The sequence below is a fragment of the Opisthorchis viverrini genome (genome assembly GCF_000715545.1).
Source record: "Opisthorchis viverrini unplaced genomic scaffold opera_v5_288, whole genome shotgun sequence".
In the NCBI taxonomy this organism is placed as follows: Eukaryota; Metazoa; Platyhelminthes; class Trematoda; order Opisthorchiida; family Opisthorchiidae; genus Opisthorchis; species Opisthorchis viverrini.
The window spans coordinates 339,280-360,515 of NW_008751946.1; the positions used below are offsets into that span (position 1 = coordinate 339,280).

The following is a 21,236-nucleotide window of genomic DNA, read 5'->3' on the forward strand; positions in this document are numbered from 1 at the left end:
TGGTCAGTCAGAACACGAGTGGGAAATTCAACCAATAGGATTGCGAACATCGACCGGCCCAATCACCAACACGCGATAATTGGAATTTTCACTGTATCCTAGTATCCATCAGCGATGTATCAAAATGAACTGACAAATCTCTCTGTAACCAAGGTCACTGGTGCGTCGGTCGACTGATCCACCTGTCAGGACGTTCCAGTCAGCCAGCACCGTGAAAGTCGGAAAATTTCGTTCGCCTATACCATCTGTTTCTTGGTAGCTCCATGATATCACACATCACTGACAAGTGAATGAACTTTAGGACTTCAGGTGCACACATGACCTAGTCCACATGTGATTCGGTCAAGTAACTTCCGACTCTCCGTACATCAGTCCGGTTTACAGTGTGGAGTTCAGTATCATGAAGCCCTCCAGTTATACGTACATCAGTTTACCCACAAGGCTTAAAATCTGCTAGTGATATAGATGCTTCCTCGGAGCATTAAATCTTGAAATCTGTTTTCGCTCGACCAATCTTTCTCTCCAGAGATAGTCCCAGACCACTAGGCATAGACCTGTTCAGTCACTGGCATAAACACAACCCCAAGCGCTGAGATTGTGTTCATATCAACCGCCATTAAAAATGTGCGGCGTGCATCAGACATCCATCCTGTTATCTCTCCCGCTTAAGCATTTAAAAAAATGTTGCTTTCAATTTCTTATGAAATGGTTAGATGCACTCACTCTTCAGTTTCGCCAAACGACACTTTTATCCTTCCCACTAGCGTACCCATAAGGCTGCACTGATTCCCCGCACCGATTTTAACCCGCTGCAACTCTACTAAATTGCTTCAAGGTGAAAGATTATTAAACTGTCTGCCACCGGAAGTGTTTTAGCTCTACAACATAAATCGTTATACAGTTTTCTTTGACGCAATCCGTCAATGTTCCACTACACATCTATAACTAAAAAAATGTCTCCCTGAGTGCCTGTTGGGCCATTTTTGTAAACAAGAACTTCTGTCTACAAATATTCTATGGTCTCATATCTGCCTGGACTCAACAGTCCACCTCTGTCCTGCTTTTCTTAGTTTATTCTTTTCTTTTTTGTTTTTTAGTTTTCCCTAGTTTTTCTCAGATTCGCTGCTTATTGGTGTGCGTGCAATCTGGTACAATAGCAGATATGTTTCTAGACATTTCTACAAATATTTGCGTTGATTGTGTATTGCTCTGTAACGCTAACCTGAAAATTTGCCAGTCTCGTCTTGTATTGCTGTCTTGTCCCCCTTTTTTGAAAGTTTAAAGACTAGATAATTACCATTTAGACATTCATCGCTATCCAAGGACAAATATCATTATATGAAAAAGAAATAATTCACACGTACTTGGAGGTGCATTCCATATGTGAAATTGGAAGTACATTGAACTGATGATTGCTTTGGCACATTCATTGGTATTTTGTCGGGTGGCTGTTAATCTGCTCGCCAAGCAACATAGTTTATTTGCATATGTTTTGACAGTTTTCGAGGAAACATCGTCGGTAGGAGCAAATCACCACTCGTGCACTGCTAGATCCGCACAAAAATGCCTGAAGGTCAAGTTCTGGGCCCGGCGAACCGATAAACAGTCATTTGATCAACTAGCAATAGATCTAAAGTTCCTCATTTGGTCAGGTTTAGATATCTACCCAATGCAGCATTCGCCTGATTCTGATCGGTACACCTTTTTATAATGCCCTTGCTTGCGATGCCAGTCCCCAAGTGGTGTAGATGCAGCAAGAACATCACATATCAGCTTTACCAAGATATTATAAAACAATTTTGAGTGATTGGTTGAAGAATTTTACTTACAAAGGGATTCCGGATAAAGATAAATAGGAAACGTAAACCGCCGTTTTTACTGGCTCATTGGTTTATGCAATGGAACGAAAATAGAAATGCTGACGCTGACGAAGACAGCTATATTCCAGAGTGCTCAATTATTTAGCTCAACTCGCTCGCTAGTTGGTCGGGATGACATCACAAGTGAGTGGAAGCTTGTTGCAATCTGAACACAGAAAACGAACGAACAAGTTTCCTGATGTATAATAGTCGACACCACTGACCGCTAAAATAGTACATGCATATGTGAACTTGAAGTTGTACAGAAAAGTCATAAAAAAGAAAACAAGAACGTACTTCAAAGATTTATACATAAAACACTGACCATCAATTTGCCTGCTTTTTTCTGGCCTTTTTGGATTTCTCGGATGGTTGTGTGAGTCTGAACCATGGTTGGTTGTTCGGAGTGGTGGTGAACTAAACCTTCGCTTTTGACGTCACCGTCAAATTGAGAAATCCACTTTTCCAATTCATCTGCTTGTCAACAGCTACTTGTGGTCCTATTGCCAGGTCAGATATGTCCTGATTGGGGCCGATATAATGTCTCAGTGCCTTGAACGCGTAAACCCGTTGTTTCAGCTTAGTCCAGACAAAACTCAAATAGGCATCCTCAAATCGAAATCGTTTGGTGAACGCCGTTGCAACAGTCACGTCAATCAACAAATCTGCTCCTATGAAATAACAAGCGCCAGATGAATATTCTGGATATATATTCCAAGGTATTTCATCTTCCGAAACTCCACCGCGTTCCACGCCGTCCTTTAGTTTCGGCCGACGCACGATACGATCAGGGCCTCGTATTCCGGCATTCATTCTCGGTTTAAATGTATTCGGTATACTTCGCACAAGCTTAATGAGGTTTGCCGGAACAATGGAATAGTCATTATCTATAAACAGGTAAACAGGAGATTGATATTTACAAAACACTGAAACCCAGCGAAATGTGAACATCTGTTTCAGTGTTAAGTTAAAATAAGTGTCTAAAAAGTTTCCCACAACAATATCGTCAAACAGGACAGCCTCTTCGAACAATAAGGCCTTCAAACTTGTTGCGTCCAAATTACCATTAGGCCATCCTTGTCGGTTGTTTTCAAGCACATTCTCAATCAGGATTGGCTCCTTCGATTTTTCTGCTGGAAGCCCGGTGACAAAAGCGAACTGTATGCGAAAGTCACCCCATAGGTATTTTTGCATGTACGTTTCACGCACATGTTTTCTGTCCAAAAAACAACCCGCACATGACTTGATTAGCACAACTAATTCCTGAGTATCATTCTCGTTTGTTCGGAAACAGACATTCTTTGGTTTGTGAAAGACCTCCAGATACGGGTCATTTATTGGAGCCTAAAAAGTAAAATGTGGGTGGAAAGGTAGCAAGTAAATATTGAGTTGAGCATGAGTTTGTCAAATGTTAAACAATAAAATGGAAAACTACTGAACTGATTGAAAAAGACATTTGTGTTCAGAGTCCTTACTTTTTGAGTTGAGTATTTAGCATCCACGGGCTTTGCTCACATGTTAACAGTCTGTTCAGTCCTTCAAGATTATTTTCTCACAGAAAAACAGACGGGTGGATTTCAGTCACTAACTGCACCCAAAACCTGTGCTTCATGAACCCGACTGAACAAAGTGTGATGAGTCGCTTAGTCGGACTTAGAACCCTGTCTAGATTGTAGCGGAAACATACCGAAAGACATTTCTTCCCACTTTGTACGCTCTGTCAGGAGACATTATGTTTGGTAAAATGAATTTTCGAAGTGCCCAGTTGTAAGATTTGGCACAGCGCCTCCAAACATACATGAGTTTTAAAGTGATCTTATTGAAAGCTTTCACACAATCATGTATCGGGTTTTTCCACACCCTGCTGGAACTGGTGATTCGCTGTGACGTAGCCCTAAGTGACTGTCAAGCGACCATAAACCCATAGGCCCGTATCGACCTTGATAACCTTCTTAGTGCACTAAATTTAGCTCTGCTAAAGCCTTTTATGGCTGTTCCAAGTTAATTGAATATTCACCATGAAAAATCTCTTCTGTCCGGTAGGATTTTGCACGAATTAATCGGTGAGCACAAAAAAATGATGCATTTTGCACTGATGAAAAATGTTGGACTATAACACTATGATCTGCATTGATTCGGCCTCCGGAAAGCAGCAAGAAAAGTTTCTAAAAAGTTAATGAATGTGTATGCAAGTAGAAACTAAGCGATAATGCACTTTGACCACTACAATATAACTTTTAACGACAATACAGTCTGAAATAGTGACCCGATTCAAGGATGTTTGTAACCAATGTTGTCTCCACTTAACTGAATGAACGCTACAACATAAGTTTCTCTACAATTTCAGACTGATTTTTTTCATAAAACGAGTTTTACTATCTGAGCTCAAGATATTTAAGTGCACACAAACGTAGAAAAATTTGGCTTAAACGTATTGTTACATTTTTCGTTAGTATTGGACATAAAGCTTTTCTATCACTGTACTCGGGGATCATCCCCGCTAGCACTGACTTTGTGAAGCTCGGAATGCAAATCAGGTTTCAGCTTCTTCGCACGTGAGGGTACCGTAAAGACTTTAAGTAAAAAACGTTTACTCGGATTGTTGAAAATATACTTCATCGACTCGTTTTCATAGATTTACCTGTGTTTGTGTACATCACTCACATATTGGCGGGTCATGCATAGCTGGTCGCGCGCGCGCGGCTCAGGACAAAATACATAATGCTTTATCTAGTGTGAGTGAGAGGCTGTTCGTGCAGGTCGATTTAACAGGCGGTTTCAAAGACAGAGCTGGTTCACCGTACATTCAGCGCATTTCAGTGACTGCGCATTTCTACGTTCTTTGTATCACGACGTTGTAAACATTCACCGACCTTCTTAGCCATCATCGTGGAACATTAAATATGATAAATGTGCCCACAGATATTACAGAATCTATTCTTTTTGTTATGTCTTAATAATGCCCGAACATTGAAAAATCTTTTACCATTTTGGGCCAATTCTGTTCAACCCGTTTGCGAGGCCCTCGATTTCTAAAGTCGCTATATGGTGCTAATTGCCCCGCTGTTATGGCACGCCATTCCGAAAAATCCATCATGCTGAATATCTGGAAAACAAATCTATCATATTCACATTGAAAAGGGTGGATACAATGCTGTGAACTTTCTTCCGAAAATTAAGCTCGCACGCTTCTGTTCCGGAAGTTGGTGTTTTTATTTGAATAAATGATCCACATAACAAAATAAAGCATATATTCGTAATGCACTACTCGTAAGGTCGCTGAAAATTCATTGACAGTCCACGACCGATTATGCTATTCTTGGGGCTCATATGGTAAACGCAGTCCCCGAGTTTCCGTCAACTTTATGTTCTACTTGAGACCAAATTGCACGAAATTAGCAAAATACATTCATTTACATAACCAAGTTTGTTTGCAAACGAGAGTAGTTCGGTAAAGGATGTGTCATTTTGTCACAATTCTTACCCAGCTACTTCCTTTTGGATGGACAATTTTCATCAGATTTCGAAAATTTTTCAATCTATAATATACTCCAAACTTTTGACCAAGTAAAAACTTTGATAATATTTGATCAGTTAGTGCGGCAAACGAAGAACCCAAAGAAAGTGCCAAATGTTTGCAAATTTATCTAGTTTCAACACTATTTGGGTATTTTGCGGGAGACTCAACTGAATCCAGCTGAAAATATCATTTTTGATATCCTTTAGTTGGGCTTGTTACCGACTCACATGACAGTCCCTGGATAAGGCAGTAAGTACATTTTATTGACGGAACAATACTCATTAAGTTTTTCTGAACGTACCATGACAGCCCACGGCCAGGTCGCTCTTCTCGAGGCTCATCCGGTAGGCATAATCAACAGTCTCCCCATATAAGTGCGAGGACGATCACATGGACCCCACACTCCCTTTCATTAAGTCAGACTTCGGCCGCCTTCTGGATTACTGTACTCCAAATTCCGCATGGAAATATTTCTCTTGAGGTTGACAACTTAATGTGTAACATAGCCAAACCTCCGTAGTTTGTGAGGTTTGATGCAGTCTTGGAGTAAAGTACCCGCCACATAATTGAACACACTTTTGTTAGCCACATTATTACGAAACTTTCGGCACCAGCTTACGAGAGCTGTGGTTCCGAAACATCGTCCATCAAAGACATGGGTGTTCCTAAGACTTTTGATCACAGTGACCATGTCTCACAATCAGATGACCATAAGCCCCACACTGTAGCCTGATAGAATTAGTCTGAAGTTGAGTGTGTTTCGCGATTACTTGGCTGATACTCGTCCTGGAAATCCTGTTGGTTTCCCACGTTAGGTGATTACAACTTCTCTTGGTACCGTCCAGACGGTACTGGATTGGTATATCATCTTCAGAGACGTACAACCCACTTAGAGCTCGCCGTCTGGTAGCGTTTGAACAGACTGTAAGCCAGATAGCAGTATGTCCTCGAATTCCGTGCCAAGTCTGAATTCGACGGAAGGGGTTTCACAACGAAGTGCTCGGATCTACATAATGAAGTAAATCAATTCCGTAATTTAGGATGTTTCCCGTGAAAGTCCACTGTACAATTGGCTGTGATGAAAAATAACTTTATAGCTATGGAATGAACCCCTGTGTACCCAGTTGAACCCAACTGTCCACCAGATGGACGCTGATAGAGGCCTGCTTCCTTACATATTTTCTACTGCTTTGGAACAGCCAATGTGGACACGGTATCCGAATTGCAGTTAGAGCTTTCATGAACCGGAAGATAATTAAGGGACGCAAATGTGTTGACTCGAGGTTGATCACCATTCAGCTGCGGCTGTTAAGGGCAAGGATTTCAACATTCACCAGCGTTCAAGCCCCCAAAATGAAGTTAAGAAAGAATTCCGTAATCATTTTTTCAACCTAATCACCACTGCATCTCCAAGTGACTTAATGCTTTTTTGGTATACATACTACTCGGGTAAGCAAGTAGTAGGGGTTTTGAAGGAAGATACTGGGCTATTTGAGATGGGATCAGTGAATGACTATTGCGTGCAGCACTGAAGACTTTAATATCAGACACGTGATTCAGCGTGGGACGGGTATCGCCTGTTACTTGAACTCACTCAAAGAATGGACACCTAACCGACCATATCATTTTGTAACAAGGGTGTCTCGGTAATTTGCTTATCAAAACAGTGGTACGTCGAGCTGACAGCACTAAGGATCACACTTTTGCTTTTGTCAGGTTAATTTTTGCACGCGGAAAACTGCCACGTCTTAGACTACTAAGCGACTAATTCATGTTTTATGCAAAAGCACTGAGGAAACAGGAAACCAACGTGGAAATTTTCAATTTCCTAGAGCAAAAACTGGTTAATTAACTAAGCCCCAAGCTAGTAGGATGAACTGCTGCAGGTCAAAAATAAAAGGAGGACAAAATCGTTTTGCTGAGAATGTTACAAATACATCTACCGTGATTCAAAAGTACGATTTGACGCTCGTCAAAATTGTTAAAATTTTGTCCTCTTCAGCTACAGGGACACAAATAGCCCAAAAACGCAACAGGCCGAACGAAACCACGACAGCCTGGAAGCACCTATTTTCAAAAAAACCCAATCGCGCAAGATTTGACTTCAGACACCTGATGAGAAATTCGCTTCATATGGTAAAAGGTGAGATTTTGGGCCGTATTCTACCGAATCAATTAGTTTCTGGCCTTCTGTGGAAAAGCACTGCTGCTTGCAAACCGGTCGAATTAGAGTTGAATCATTGGTTACCGCAAGATGAACATGACAGGAACCACTCGCTCTATGTGCTGTTTAGAGACGTCTCCGAAGGTTTCAAATGGGTCAAAAGAAAGTCCTTGTTCAAACCTGTTCGTCAACCTCATTAGAGCCATTCACACTGAGTAACTATTTCAATCGAATTCGAAAAATAGAAGTAAACCAGGGTCACGCTGTTACCCCAGCCTTTAAAAGCCTCTATTTCAATACTATCTGCTCAAGGAGGTTTCACGTTTCCGACGGAATTAAGCTAACTAAACAACAGCTGGACAACCATTTATTCCGAGTTGTTTTCCGGCTAAAAGGTCGCTGTTTGAGTCCGAGTTCTGCATGCCACCGATTGCAGATAATTTCAACTCATTCTGGAGAGGAATCGCAATGACTGATCATGGTTTTTGCATCGGTGTTATCAAGTTTGGGCTTTAGCATAAATATTTCTAAAGCACTTATTCTCAATCATTTTGAAACAGAGCAGGACAGAAAATATCACATAGTGGGCTGAATGGTTATGAGAAAACTGCAAGGATTTCTGTTAGCATGGCGGAACGCTATCCGCAAATCTGCTGCCTGACAGTAGAATCAGCTAGCGACCTGCGGAAACCAGTACGCCATTTAGCTGCCTTGTGAAATGCACCCCCAACGAACACCACATTCGCTTACCTCTTGACCATGACCGCCGGTGTATTAGCACAATCAAAATGCCTCTAAGAGCCCAGAGCAACGTGCGGTCCAAAAAGAACCTGAAGTACGGAATGGCATTGTAAGAGAGGTATCCATCCCTTACTTTCGGCCTTTCCGAGCTAGACCAGACCCCATGGGCAACTGGGTCGGTCGTTTAAATAATTTGTTCCTGATAGATCCTCCAGGAAAGCCGTCTAGCTGACCAGAACTTAAAGTTGAAATCTGAAGGTGAATGGCTGCAAACCAATTCAAATTCACCTACCTGGTGACTGTAAATGAATCCATTCTTATAAACACACACATGAAGGCTTTTTGCGTAAAAGAAGCACCAATCGGTGACTTAAGTTTTGAGATATAAAGCTTTAAGAGATTTGCCGGATAAGAAGATATTGATAAGATTAAACGGCCCGTTGTACTTTTTGGGATGGCACCGTCATTTCAACATTCAGCAAGACAAGGGTGGCAGAACGGGACACTTTTTAGCTGGGGCCCATTACAATCCGGTGAGCCGTCTTAAAGGACTACAGCGCTTTTTAGCTGAACGAATTCAACGTGACTTTAGATCAGCATTTTGCTGTTTTGTTGACGACTGTTGACAATAATGTTGACGGCATTTTGAAGAGGAGTTCCTGCGTAGAAAGAAGACATTTACATCCGCAGTATCCGAATTTGGCTTAAATATGACTGCTTCTGAAACACTTGATTTCTAACCGTCTGTTTTCCGAGGTGGAGTGGAGTTTGACGTTGCGTATTACTCGGATCAGTGCCATCTTGACGGCCTTCTAACCACCGAATGGAAGGTCAGCTGAATTGGACTTGCGGATATCGAAGATTTGCAATGCAAATGGGACTCCTGGGACAAGTACCTTATGGTCATGGTGTGGCGTATTTTTCTGCATCCTTATGTGGCAGTTGGATACAAACGGTATACAGACATCACATAGAAATTTTCGGTGCATTACACCCACAACGTCCGTGGAGGGTCGTGTGTTTATATCGGTCGAATCGGACCCTGAGTCCTCAGCATCAATCTACAGTGACGTTGAAAAAACCTCAAAGATCCGGTACATTAAATATTTCAAAGTCATTGGACCTTATGAATTGACTCCAGAACATTCCTCGTGTTTGCCTTGGGCCTTACAAATCTAGAATTTCCTAGTTATTTTCCTATCGTTTTTACGTCCATTATTGTTTTACACAGTCAAGGTATGACGTTCTAGTTCAACCTGTCTTGTGAAGTCCACTAGAATCCCTAACACAGATTTATAAACCCGTGGTTTGTGTCGGCACTTTAGGTACTTTTAAAAGCATGTACCTTTGATTATTTCATTAACTGTAGCCACAACTTAAGTTCTTGTGACCCATTCACTCCCAGGTATTACTATGTAGGCAGCACTCTTTCGACTGAGCACAGGTTATATATTTTATAGACACTATATGTGTAACTGGTTGAGTTCTTGCTCCAGTTAATTTTGCTTCACCGTACAGGCCACAGCGAAATTACTGGAACGACCTAACTAGTGGTAATTATACGAATATGGGAATATGAAGCATTCAATGTGTCTGTTGAGCATACTAATTAACCCAATCGATCTCTTTTCACGAGCTAACTAACAGCAGTGCTCTCATTCTAGTTTCGAACTCGATGAGCCGTACTGATGCCAGACTGCAGCCTGTCAGTTGCAACATGACCATGTATCATGAACCCAAACCATCAAATGAGGCTTGCGTTATTACGGAACCTTTTGCTTGTGACTCACAAGAAAGTTGTTGATTTTACGGTTGAGATTTTGTTTGGGTCCATTGAAAGTCAAGGGTACATAGATCAGTCATGGCAGTGCCAGCCCAAAGAAGTCCCGATCAAACTGGCTTCTGTATAAAAGAACGAACAAAAGAATTACTCAGCCATCCTGTTTCCCCGCTCATAGTTTTGTAGCGGCTGCATCTACAACAGTCATTCCCGGCCTTAACGTACGAATCAACAAATTACTAACTCCACTTTGTTACGTGGCTGCTTGGAATCTGTCCAATGATGGTGCTAACTAAATGAGGCCTCATCAAGTATGGCTATTGGGGCATAACGGAAGTGGTCTAAATATTCAAAAAAGAGCACGCTTGAGGATGAGTCACACCCAAGTAACTCCACCATGTTCGTTTAATCCAGGGCTCTTTAGACAGATGCATCATCCACTGCCAACACATTTAAAGGGTTCACTTACTATGCAAGGACGCATCGAAGTGTTTCTCCAATACTTCATACTATTAGCTGAAATGAGTAAAAAATTGACTGGCTGCTCTGGATGAACTACCAGCGTTCCTTTTGGACAAGAACAAGAATGCTATTTTGTAAATGAACATTCGTCGTTCATGGCAGTCAGCAGAATATGGAACAGGACGGACGCCTTAATTGGCCGCACAAAGACCACCTCATTTTCCTGCTGGTATTGTATTCGAGATATCCAGATATATTCTTCTGATTGAGATTACCCACAGAATTGGTGGATACGATGCGACAGCCAACTCTATTGGGCTTGTCACGTGGACACATTTCCCAAGTCTCCGTCAGCCTCAGGTTCCATTTGAACACAAATTTTACAAAATTCGCGAAATACACTCATTTTTACACCAATTTAGTCTTAACTGTGGACTAAATTGTAACGATATTCTTCGTTTCTTATATTTGAGGAGTTGATAGCAACCCTATGAGTAGTTTGGTTCATGGAAATATAATACGCTCTCTTGAATATCGTACCAAACAAAGCAGGAGGAGGTCATCGTGCAACACCATCAGTTGAGGAATTTCATAAACAAGCAATTAAGCTGGGATTCAGGTGAGTCTCCAATAAAAACCAACTGGAGCGCAAATGACACCAGTTTATAAATTCCCTAGTTCAGGTTCAGGTAGAACATGAGTTTGACGGAGATCCTGAAGGTGCTCCGACCGGATGAGCCCCACGAAAGTCGAAAGCGATCATGAATTGTCAAAGTGTTTTCAGCAAACTGATGAGTAGATTCATTCAAGAAAACGCCCTCCTTTTTCGTTGCTCACATCCATTAAATATATGGATTGAGATAGCTGTTTGTCCAATGAAAAATTTGCACTACTGAATTCTACCACAGAAGGTATAGTTTGCTGATTGATGAGTGCCAGTTTCTCACTCAGCACGACCGTATTAGGAGGCGTTCAGATGAGTGTCATTCACAGATTTAGTAATCCCAGACTAATTTCCTTTGAAGGCATTTGGTATGAGTAATGCGATGAATGCCTATCCATTGTGCAGTCATTGAAGTTCCTCAAAAATCTACCTTACTCTCACCCCAGATTGCTGGTATCAAAATAGAACATTGGAGTTATTTTTGCATGTTTGTTAGATTGGACAGAGGGTTTTTTATAATGTGCTGAACGACTCGTCCACCAACTAGGCTTGCAAGTGTCCCTGAATTTACCGCCACCTTTTAATTTTTTCTGGTTTGAAATACAGTACTGCCGTTCAAAATAACTGTTCATAAGTTTCTGAAGAAAGTAAGCGTACAGAACTTTGTACCGGGGGAGTAGTTTTTTAGTTCTATGATCAGTAGCTAATCAGTGGGATCCGGAAACCTCAACAACTCAGTGAAAAGCCTCTGCGCAACAAAATAGTAATTGAATGAAGTCACTGGGATATTCAGTGATTGGAGATCAGTATTTGTCAGATGAGAAGTAGATCTTCTCAAGACCCGCAAAGTGACTCTGAGCTCGAGTTAGATCACTGGAACTTGCTGTCGGTGAGGTTCGAACCCGAACTCTACATCTTTATTCCTCCTGTCTAGTCTTGGGCAATCTAACAGTGTCTCAGCCCTCGTGCTTCCTCCGAGCTGCGCAACAGATATTTACTGAACGTGTTGAAGCCGGAGGATTATTATTTATTATTTTGACATCCCAACAGAGGTCGAGTAGAAATTACGTAATTGTTATTTCCTATGTAACAAGATATGCTATACCTCGTGTTCCCTTTCAACAGTAAGTTACATTTCACAAAAAATAATTAGCGTTGGTATTGCGTATCACATTAGATATGAGCCTAGTTGGCAGTACTGAGGATTTCGAATAGAGTGAACAACATCGTTTATTTGTGTGCGCATTTCTGTCCTAAGTGGAATCAAGGTGAACAATAAATAAGCTCAATCTCAATTTTGTCATCCAGTCATTTCATATGCATGACTATGCACTATAGCGCGCCCGTCTAAAAATAAACTTTGGGTATTCGCGCTTGCTGTGTGATCTTTGGCCGCCAGGGTCTGAGAAACCAGTGAAAAACATGTTTGACAAGCCAGAATCAAAATTTCGGAAGATTACAGGAGTTTTAACCAGCAGCAAAACGAGAATGAGGAGTACGTCATTACGCAAAAAAAGCTCCCATCCCGCCATCAGGGTTCCGCAAGCTGAGAGTTAAAACGCCGCTAAAACACCGATTCATCGTGAAAAATATGGCCTGATAGTTGTCAGCCAACTATCATTTGGTTAATTTATTCATAGTCAGATCCACAAAGTGTGTCTGGACAACGGAAATAAGTGATAGCCGTCTAAATCGCCAAACAACCTGCCACAACAACCCATAATTAAGGTAATGACAAAACAGCCGGAAATCTAATTGAAAGTTAAGTTTATATAAGACGGCATCCAATAAATCCGGCCTATGTATAGAATGAAAATCGGAAGCTGATGCCGCCAGATTCACTCCAAGTAGATAATACCTTAACTTTACGTCTGGGATTTTACAACTCAAAAATACTAGTCGTAATATGGTTATCGCATTTTTGTCGATTTCGTGTAATCGTTCCTATTTATGAGGATACATTTCGTTTCACTAGGCTCTGATTTTAATACAAGCCAGTGTCGTACAGTCAGAGATTTTCAGACTGCCGTGCTTCAAACCGGAAGACAGATTTGAGATTAATAACGGAAAATCCCCGGTAACTGACACCAGCTATTTAAACATTATATTCTCACAAATAAAGGTTTGGCTACCTGCACAGGTTCTCACAATAACATTTGAATCGTACCTCCGTGCAAGAGGCACGAAGTGCCAAAAATTTTAATTGTCTAAAAAAATTCCCTCCCATTTTTAATAATTCGGTTGTATATTGAGAGGAAGAGTAATGATAACCGCCAAGTACAGTGATACAACACACCTGTTTATCCCAATATAAATTCCTCCAAAAATAGCGAACGAAAATGTTAGCCTATTCCTTCGCATCAGTAGATTAATGAACGGATTTAGTGAGACGAATTTTGAGAAAAACAGCGTTCATAAAAAAGAAGTGTGCATTTTTAAGAGGTGGGTCTCAGTAGATATTAAAAGGACTCCATCCAGACAATCCGCGCAAACGAAAGATTTGACGTCATTGAGGAGCTGAAAATGTCTAGCTTTCTGTTGTTGGAAAACCACCTCTCTGGGCCAAAGTCCACCCACACCAGTGCAAGTGCCTCCAGCTGACTATATTTAAAGTGCTCACCATGAATCACTGTTTCCGAACCATATGAGGTCAAAATGAAATGTACTGTCAAACGAATGTTATTCACAAACTACTGATCAGGCTAGCTCCTAATGTGCTACAAAGTCCATTTCAAACTCTTTTTAAGAGTTTCTGGAGGCTAGATGAAGAGCATTCATAATGCGTTCATCTATGTCGCCGAGGATTTGATATCATGATACATCATGATACACGCTGCAAAAGTTCATTGTCGAAAGTTGCTTGTACTAACCTTCGTCTTATTGTTTCATTCACAATGAAGCAATATTATTGATCCTTACACCAAAACGATTGGGTACCCTGAATTTCTCAAAGCTATGCAAACCGTAGAGTGACAAGCTTGACATGCCGTCACTAGGGGCCATTAAAATATTTACTGAACAAGGAATTTCAAAATTTTTCATAACTTGTCTGGGTATACAAACTTTGAATACGGTAGGTGCAATCTCCCTGTGTATGATAATTGTAAAAAGCTCGTTTTAATCCATTATGGCGTTAATCGGTTTGGAATGTGCCATAGTTATGCAAAACATTTTCTAGAAGCGCACGTACAAATCAGCGTCAAAATGTAAGCCTAGTAATCATAAACGAGAGATTCAGTTCAGTGTCTCGTGAAAACTAAATTGATTTGCAGGTGAGTGTATTCCTCGTAAACCTAATAATGGTTGACAAATCGATAATTCGGGAAATTATTTTTTCCTCCATATGACAAGACTGGTCTTGTTTTAACTTGATACGCAGTGACTGTGTGTCAAGCTTCCGTTAGTTTGAGCGCACTGCGCGGCTGAACCACGTTATGTCGGTCCGTGTAACCGACTTAAGTCGCTGACCACTGTGGTTTTGAGGGCATATTGATGGCATATTATCCGAATTTGCTTGATTATCAAAGTTTCGTGGATTGTCAGTAATTCGAGCTTGTCAATCGTCAGCCGGATAGTAAGCGATACTCTGGGCCGCATGTAATAACCGAATTTTAAGAGGTGTTGCGCTATTTATGAGGCATCTGCTTCGTTCTGGAGCAACTACTAGTAAAAAATAATGCAACATTTGTTCACGTAAGCTCCGGCTTATGTTGACTAAAAATCTCGTAGGCTTTCAGGGTGAGTAATGTTTTTATTACATGCTCTTCCAACTTACAGAACCCAAATTCATTTCTACGTGTCCATCTAGCCAATCCTGTTTTGAAACCATTTAATTTCCTCATTGCTGCATCGGTCTTCAAAGGGCACAGTCCTTCTGCTGATGATGAAAGCTTTTGACCATCCCCAGGATGAATCTAGTTTTGAAACTTCATTCCAATCAGATCGATGAATTTTTCATATAAATATCACCTTGCACCATGCACCATCTTCCGGAGGAACAGGGCATACAGCTCCTTATATGTTGTGGGAAATTCGATCTGCTCATTTTTTCTAAAGTAATGCTTTTCAAAATGATCGTTCTGCTTGAGAGTTTCGGGCCCAAATTGGCACAAATCTTGGCAAACAAAATGAACGCAATGTGGCGTATAAGAGTTTTGCATTTTTGGTTGTTCCTTATCGTTTGGAGCGGTATCCCCGTGGCAGAACCTGATAAAAGTTGGCATTTCCGTTCGCCCTTTATTAATTTTCTTGGGCATGAGTAAATAGTAATCAGGTGGCGTATAAATGTTCGATTGGTGCCGTTTTTTGTGGAACCATGTTCCATGAAGAACGCCTGATTTTTACATGCCTGCTTCACCACTGACCATAAAGGCATGAGACCAATAAATAGGTATCAGTAACAATTTTTTCTTCCAAACTGTGACAAATCCTATTGAAGTCATCTTTCCTATGCTCTGTTGATTCAACCACATTTCTCGCTATTTTGAGAAATCTAGAGTCCATTATGTGGTGCTAATATTGGTGTTACTTTGTTGAAACATCATCAACAATCGGCCATTTTTTTCCTACAAGACATGCTTCCCATAGTTTTGTTTAGGATGGTTCGAAAAGGCAGTAATACTCTGACAGAAGTATGTACTCAAAGAAAGGGCAGATCGACTGGAGCAGAGACAGTCGATGGTTACAGTGAAGTTCGTTTCATCAAAGAATGAAGCGTGAGCCAACATGCTGAGCCATGTTTCAATATGAAGTCTTCATAGGATATTCACGCCGGTTTTTATCATTTTACAGAGATGGTCTATCTAGTTGATAGAATTTGTTTGTTTTTGTTGAACTATTACATAAGTCAATCACTTGGGGGGTGCACCAGGTACCGTTTCACGCAGCACACAAGTAATAAGTAACAGACTGCTCGTTTTCGACACGTTGGATCTGGATGAAAGCCTGCTTAGAAGAAACTTCGTAACAGTTCAAGTTAGGAACTGAGTTAAATTCTTTTCAGCGAACTAAAGCACTGAAGTACCCTGGACACAAAATGTATAAAGGGGATGAGGCGGATAGCCCGTTGAAATGGAAATCTGTGGACATTATGAAGGAAAACTCCAGAATTCGTTCCAATATCGCAATGGCTGTTACTTACATTAAAGTTATTGGGTGGCCCTTCCTTGAATAGTCTACATGAATGAACAGTAGAATTTTCTGAAAGCGGCACTCTTCAGACAGAAATACTTCAATAAACCAAATGAAGGTAACTTCTTAATAAAAACGTGTCCCATTTGAACATGGTCTCCTTAGACACAAACAATTGCAATTTCGATGCTTGCTTCAACCATCTTTTCAAAATAACAGGTTCTCTTCAGTACACGCCACAGGGCACCCACCCTCATAAAGTGAACACCTTCGTTTGTTCTCAGAACTGTCCAGTTTGCAATTTCGAACAAACAAAGCCATTCAATGGTTAAGTGGCAGTCGTCTTAATATTGTCAGTGCCGTGCCAGGCGCCATTCGCACTAGTGCCTTAAAAGTGGTCCTTTTAAGGGATAGACCACGGAAAGGTGACAAGCGAAAATTCTCAAGTATTTGGAGTTCATTTGTGTGGCAGTAACTGAAGTCACAATGAAAACTGTGACGGAACTCACGCAAACCAAAGTTATGCTGATCAATATGACTAAAAGATTGGACTCTGGTATACCCGGTACAGGTGATGGCATAGACGAATGCACACAGGTAGCTTCCGATCAATAGCCAAATGTATGAACGAGTGTATGTGGTAAACTTCCAAACTGATCACAAAAGGAATTCAGCATACCGCGCTCATCTAATCTCTGATGGCATTTTTCTTCTAGCGTGGACCAAATGCATGCTTGTCTGCATGGCTCATAGAATGAATGAAAATCTCTTTGTGGGAAGATGCATCATCGATTAACTTTGTAGAAGGCTTATCATAATCACTACGCATTTGCGCTTAGTCTCCTTACGTAGACGAGAACCGATCGGTGCCTGTGACAAATCAGGATCGATTTCCTATTCGTCTCTTCGTTCACCAAAAATGCTCGCACCGGTGTCAATGGTACTACTACTTTTTAGGTACATACAGACAAGAATCGCTCAATAAGATCAGTGGTAAAACGACCGAATATGTCGCAGGAGACCACTTGTCAAAAAATTTGACGAGTGCATTTACCTTACTTTGTTCGGAACCATCAGTGGCTACTGTTGGGAGATTCAGCTAAAAGTACCGGATGTGAGCGATGTTCCTTTTCATATGATCAAGCGTTTAAGATTTCTGCCTCTCGACTTCCCCTGTCTAGGCTTGGGCAACCCGGCAGTATCCCAGCCCTCGTGCTTCCTTCTGGCGGCATGACAGTTAGACGCCGAAGGGTGCTACAGATACAGCTAAAAATTTCAGCATATTTCAAGGCGTCGTTAAGTTAGTAAGGCAATTTGTTCCTAAAGAAGACCTGTGTTTATCTGTGGAGCTGGAAGAAAATTTCAGTTGGCTTAAAACGTCAACACGAAGACTCGTCAAGTAAAAGTCATTCAAGTGATAGTATTGTCTTCTGTTTACACAACTGTTTATTAAGTTGGATGCGTAATGAAGTATCGTTCGCTTTTTATAGTTGTTAACTACCTGGCTACTTTCCCCGATTGACGGACAGAATCAAGCTACTGCTATGCATTTGTCGGAAGTCATATTCTCGATGACGAAGCCACCCAACAACACTAGTCATACTTCAGAGGATGAATCTTCAAACAGTCGAACCGGCTAAGGAGTATTTCGATCGTATAATAACCAAAGGCATCCAAACTATCGCGTTGGGTTTCCGACGCGGTTTTTCGTTCTGCAACGGCAACAACAGTGGATAAATCCCTCACAATAGACCGATTTGGTTCTCTCCAGGATGCAAAACCTTTCAAAAATACTAGTTTTTGGCAGTTAGTTGCGATAATTTTTCCGAAGGGGTAATAATGTAATTTAAGTTCTGCACAAGCTCAGCTTCGAATGAGCGATTTTCTAGAGAACTAGTTATTGTCTAACAGCACACAGATGATTTGCCTTGGCTCAAATGGTTCCTCTATGGGAGAACGTCACATTGGACACCCACATTGAATTAGTAGTGCCACTTCTGAAGGTCACATGAAATAGCTGTCTTGCTTGTATCAAACTATACATTTGTGCACCTTCTTCTGAAGTGAAGCATTCGAGAGTGTGTTCCGTAAATTTGTACAGTCTTCATCGTCACCCTCATAGTGATACTGCGTAACCCAATCCATAATCCACCAATGTCAACTCAGGCATATAGTGGTTCGGCCTCAATAAAGCATATGGTATCCATTGCTGGAATGACAAATGGTTCCACTCTTTGTGGAACCGGCACATGACTGCCACTCGTGTATAGGAGCGGTAATTCGCCAAAGCAAACTGCTGGTAGCCGTAAATCACAGTGAAGAAGCGGAATTGACGTTAAGTTTTGCAGGCTATGAAGCTATTCATTTTCAGAGGCATGGTATTGAATGATGCCCGTTGGCTCCACCTCACTCACGAAGGATAACACCATTCAGAACGGTTCACATTAGTTTCAGACAGCTTCTCCTTTTCTAAGAAAACCTAATTTACAATTTTGTGTTTTATTTTGTAAAGACGACTACAGGATACACAGCTCGAATCCGCACTATTGATTAGCTAGTGGCGCTTGATCGAATTTACGTACACTTTAACAAAACATCGGAGTAAACCCCATCAACTCTAAAGCGCTTCCCCATCTGACAGCATTCTGTTCCGGTTTATAAATTATATAATTCCCTTTCATAAAGGAAACTACTCACAAGGTTGCTGAAAGCTCTTCGACGACCCACGACCGGTTGTGCCCTTCTTAGGGCTCATCAGATAGGTGCAGTGCCCGAGTTTCCGTCAACCTTATGTCCTACTTGATTCTCTTGTTCCGAATATCATGCACACGAATGTTAAAACATTAAGGTGATGCATTGTGGCAAGGGTGTACCGTTCTTGCAGTTCTACATCGCTTGCTCAACATGTTGAACGCATCTTGTTTTGTCCAAGCATGTAAAGGACTCCATGTATACGGAACGTAATACAACTACAGGCCATCTTCCGCGCAGCTTTCATCTCAAAATCCAAGTTTATGCTAATTTTTAACATATGGGTAATATGTCCGCCACAGTGAAAAGACCAATACTTATCACCTTGTGGCTATTTTTGCGCATTTGCTAACTTAGGCTGTTCACAGATGAAGATGCCCTTCTCTCAACTTCCTACGCCAATATACATGTGTAATACGTCCACCACTGGCAAAAACCCTTTTGCGTTTTTCATCCTGAATCGATCTCGCTTTCTCCAAACAGAGATCCCAGAGTTCCAGAGCAACGTAAAAGTTTATCTTCTTGGAGATCTGCTGAAAAAAGTTAACACCTCAGACGATGACGAGTCTTGGTCAAACCTGGAGGATAACTAGCACTTATTCGTTAACGTTCGCCCCAGATATCATCATTTGCGCAACCCAGTGAACTGAACTAAGAACGTCCATCTGGAGAACTATCTTTGAATTTCTAAACGATGTTATCTGAAAGCAGATCATACTGATGGATGTCTTCTCCTAATCTAACACGCTAAAATTTCTTTCTGGAGTAATTTTGTACCGTCCCATGACTTTCATAGAGACATTGCAATCAATCCACGTACACGGAACTCGGACCGAATGATTGACACTAACATCTTTCAGTGTAATAATAAACAGCAGACTTTTGAATAAGTCATCTCATGATCATCTACTTGCCACATGCTTTGATCTGGTATAACATGCATTACTGGTGTGGAATGCGCGCTAAGTTGTGTAGGCTGAAAAACATATTAAAGCTGAAGAGAACTTAGTGTGCTCGCGAAGAGACAAGACGTAACACAAGGATGCCCCAAATAGCTCTCTACTGACTTCTTATTCAAAACAACGGTTTTACAGCATGAAATAATTGCTGATGGCCACTCTATGAACTAGCTAGCAGAAAAACGATAGTTTTTTATTAAATGTGTAGTTTCCTGATGCATACTGATACTCTTCCAACTCCATCATATTCGCAGCTTATGTTTGGTATAATGTATAATATATAATATATAATATATATATAATATATAATGTTATATATAATATATAATATAACATATTATATTATGCATTAAATATTACAATAATTATATCACTATTACATTATTATTATGACAGCTCACTTGTTTGACCGCCATCCCTTGGCGAACTGAATGCACGGCCTCTTCAACATCCATTATTTGCGGATACAGGTAATAGTTATCAAACGGTTGACTCATCCTCGTCAATCTGTCCATCACTACCAGGCGTTTTAACCAGGAACCTAAAATAGGTGTCCCATTGTACAAGATATTTGCCCACCAGTAGTATCGCTCTCCAAGTTTTAAAGATTCTTCATCCTCCAGAACCCTGGGTCGTAGTGTCAAATCGTAACGCCTGGTGTCAGGGCTGATTAATTCCTCGGGAGATTTCGGAGGCCACAGACAGCGAATATTTTGATCAGTTTGCGCACGCAGCGTGCAAAAATCAAAAGTTCGAAGTCCTGATATTCCGTTTGTTCCGGATTCTTTAGAGTCAGCTACCTTACTGTTGTAGATCGTCAACCACACAATAATGGTTGCTACGAAAGTAACTGCAACTAATAGAATGAAACTGAACGCGTCAAAACGTCGAAAGCGCAGAAAGTAGAGGATCTGTGGCTTCAAGTTTATTCTGCTCATTCTGCTTTCCTGGCAGCCAGAAACTTTTAAAAGCGTTTAAAAATGATATGGAATAGAGCCTGATTAGGGTTGCTGGTGGCACGCAAACTAGTTGGCCAGTGGAGCAATGTCAAACAGCTCGCGCTATTGGTGGTATGTGAGTCCAGACTCCACCAATCGACGAACTTGTTTAACCGAAAAGTTGCCAATCATATACGCACAACATTCAGTGCGCGGTCAAATGTGCATTTTCACTTTCTGTTTTCTTTCTGTTTCTCTGTTAAAGTAT

At 41.1% G+C, this 21,236-nt stretch overlaps 1 protein-coding gene across 1 annotated transcript; it reads right to left on the reverse strand.

Annotated features, from left to right (window-relative positions):
• Positions 1-1,818: 1,818 nt before the first annotated feature.
• Positions 1,819-20,970, reverse strand: T265_14897 (hypothetical protein; the record flags this gene model as incomplete). Its single annotated transcript, XM_009175726.1, has 2 exons — positions 1,819-3,203; positions 20,432-20,970. 2 exons carry the CDS (start codon positions 20,966-20,968, stop codon positions 2,277-2,279), a joined length of 1,464 nt encoding a protein of 487 aa, XP_009173990.1.
• Between the last annotated feature and the right edge of the window lie 266 nt (positions 20,971-21,236).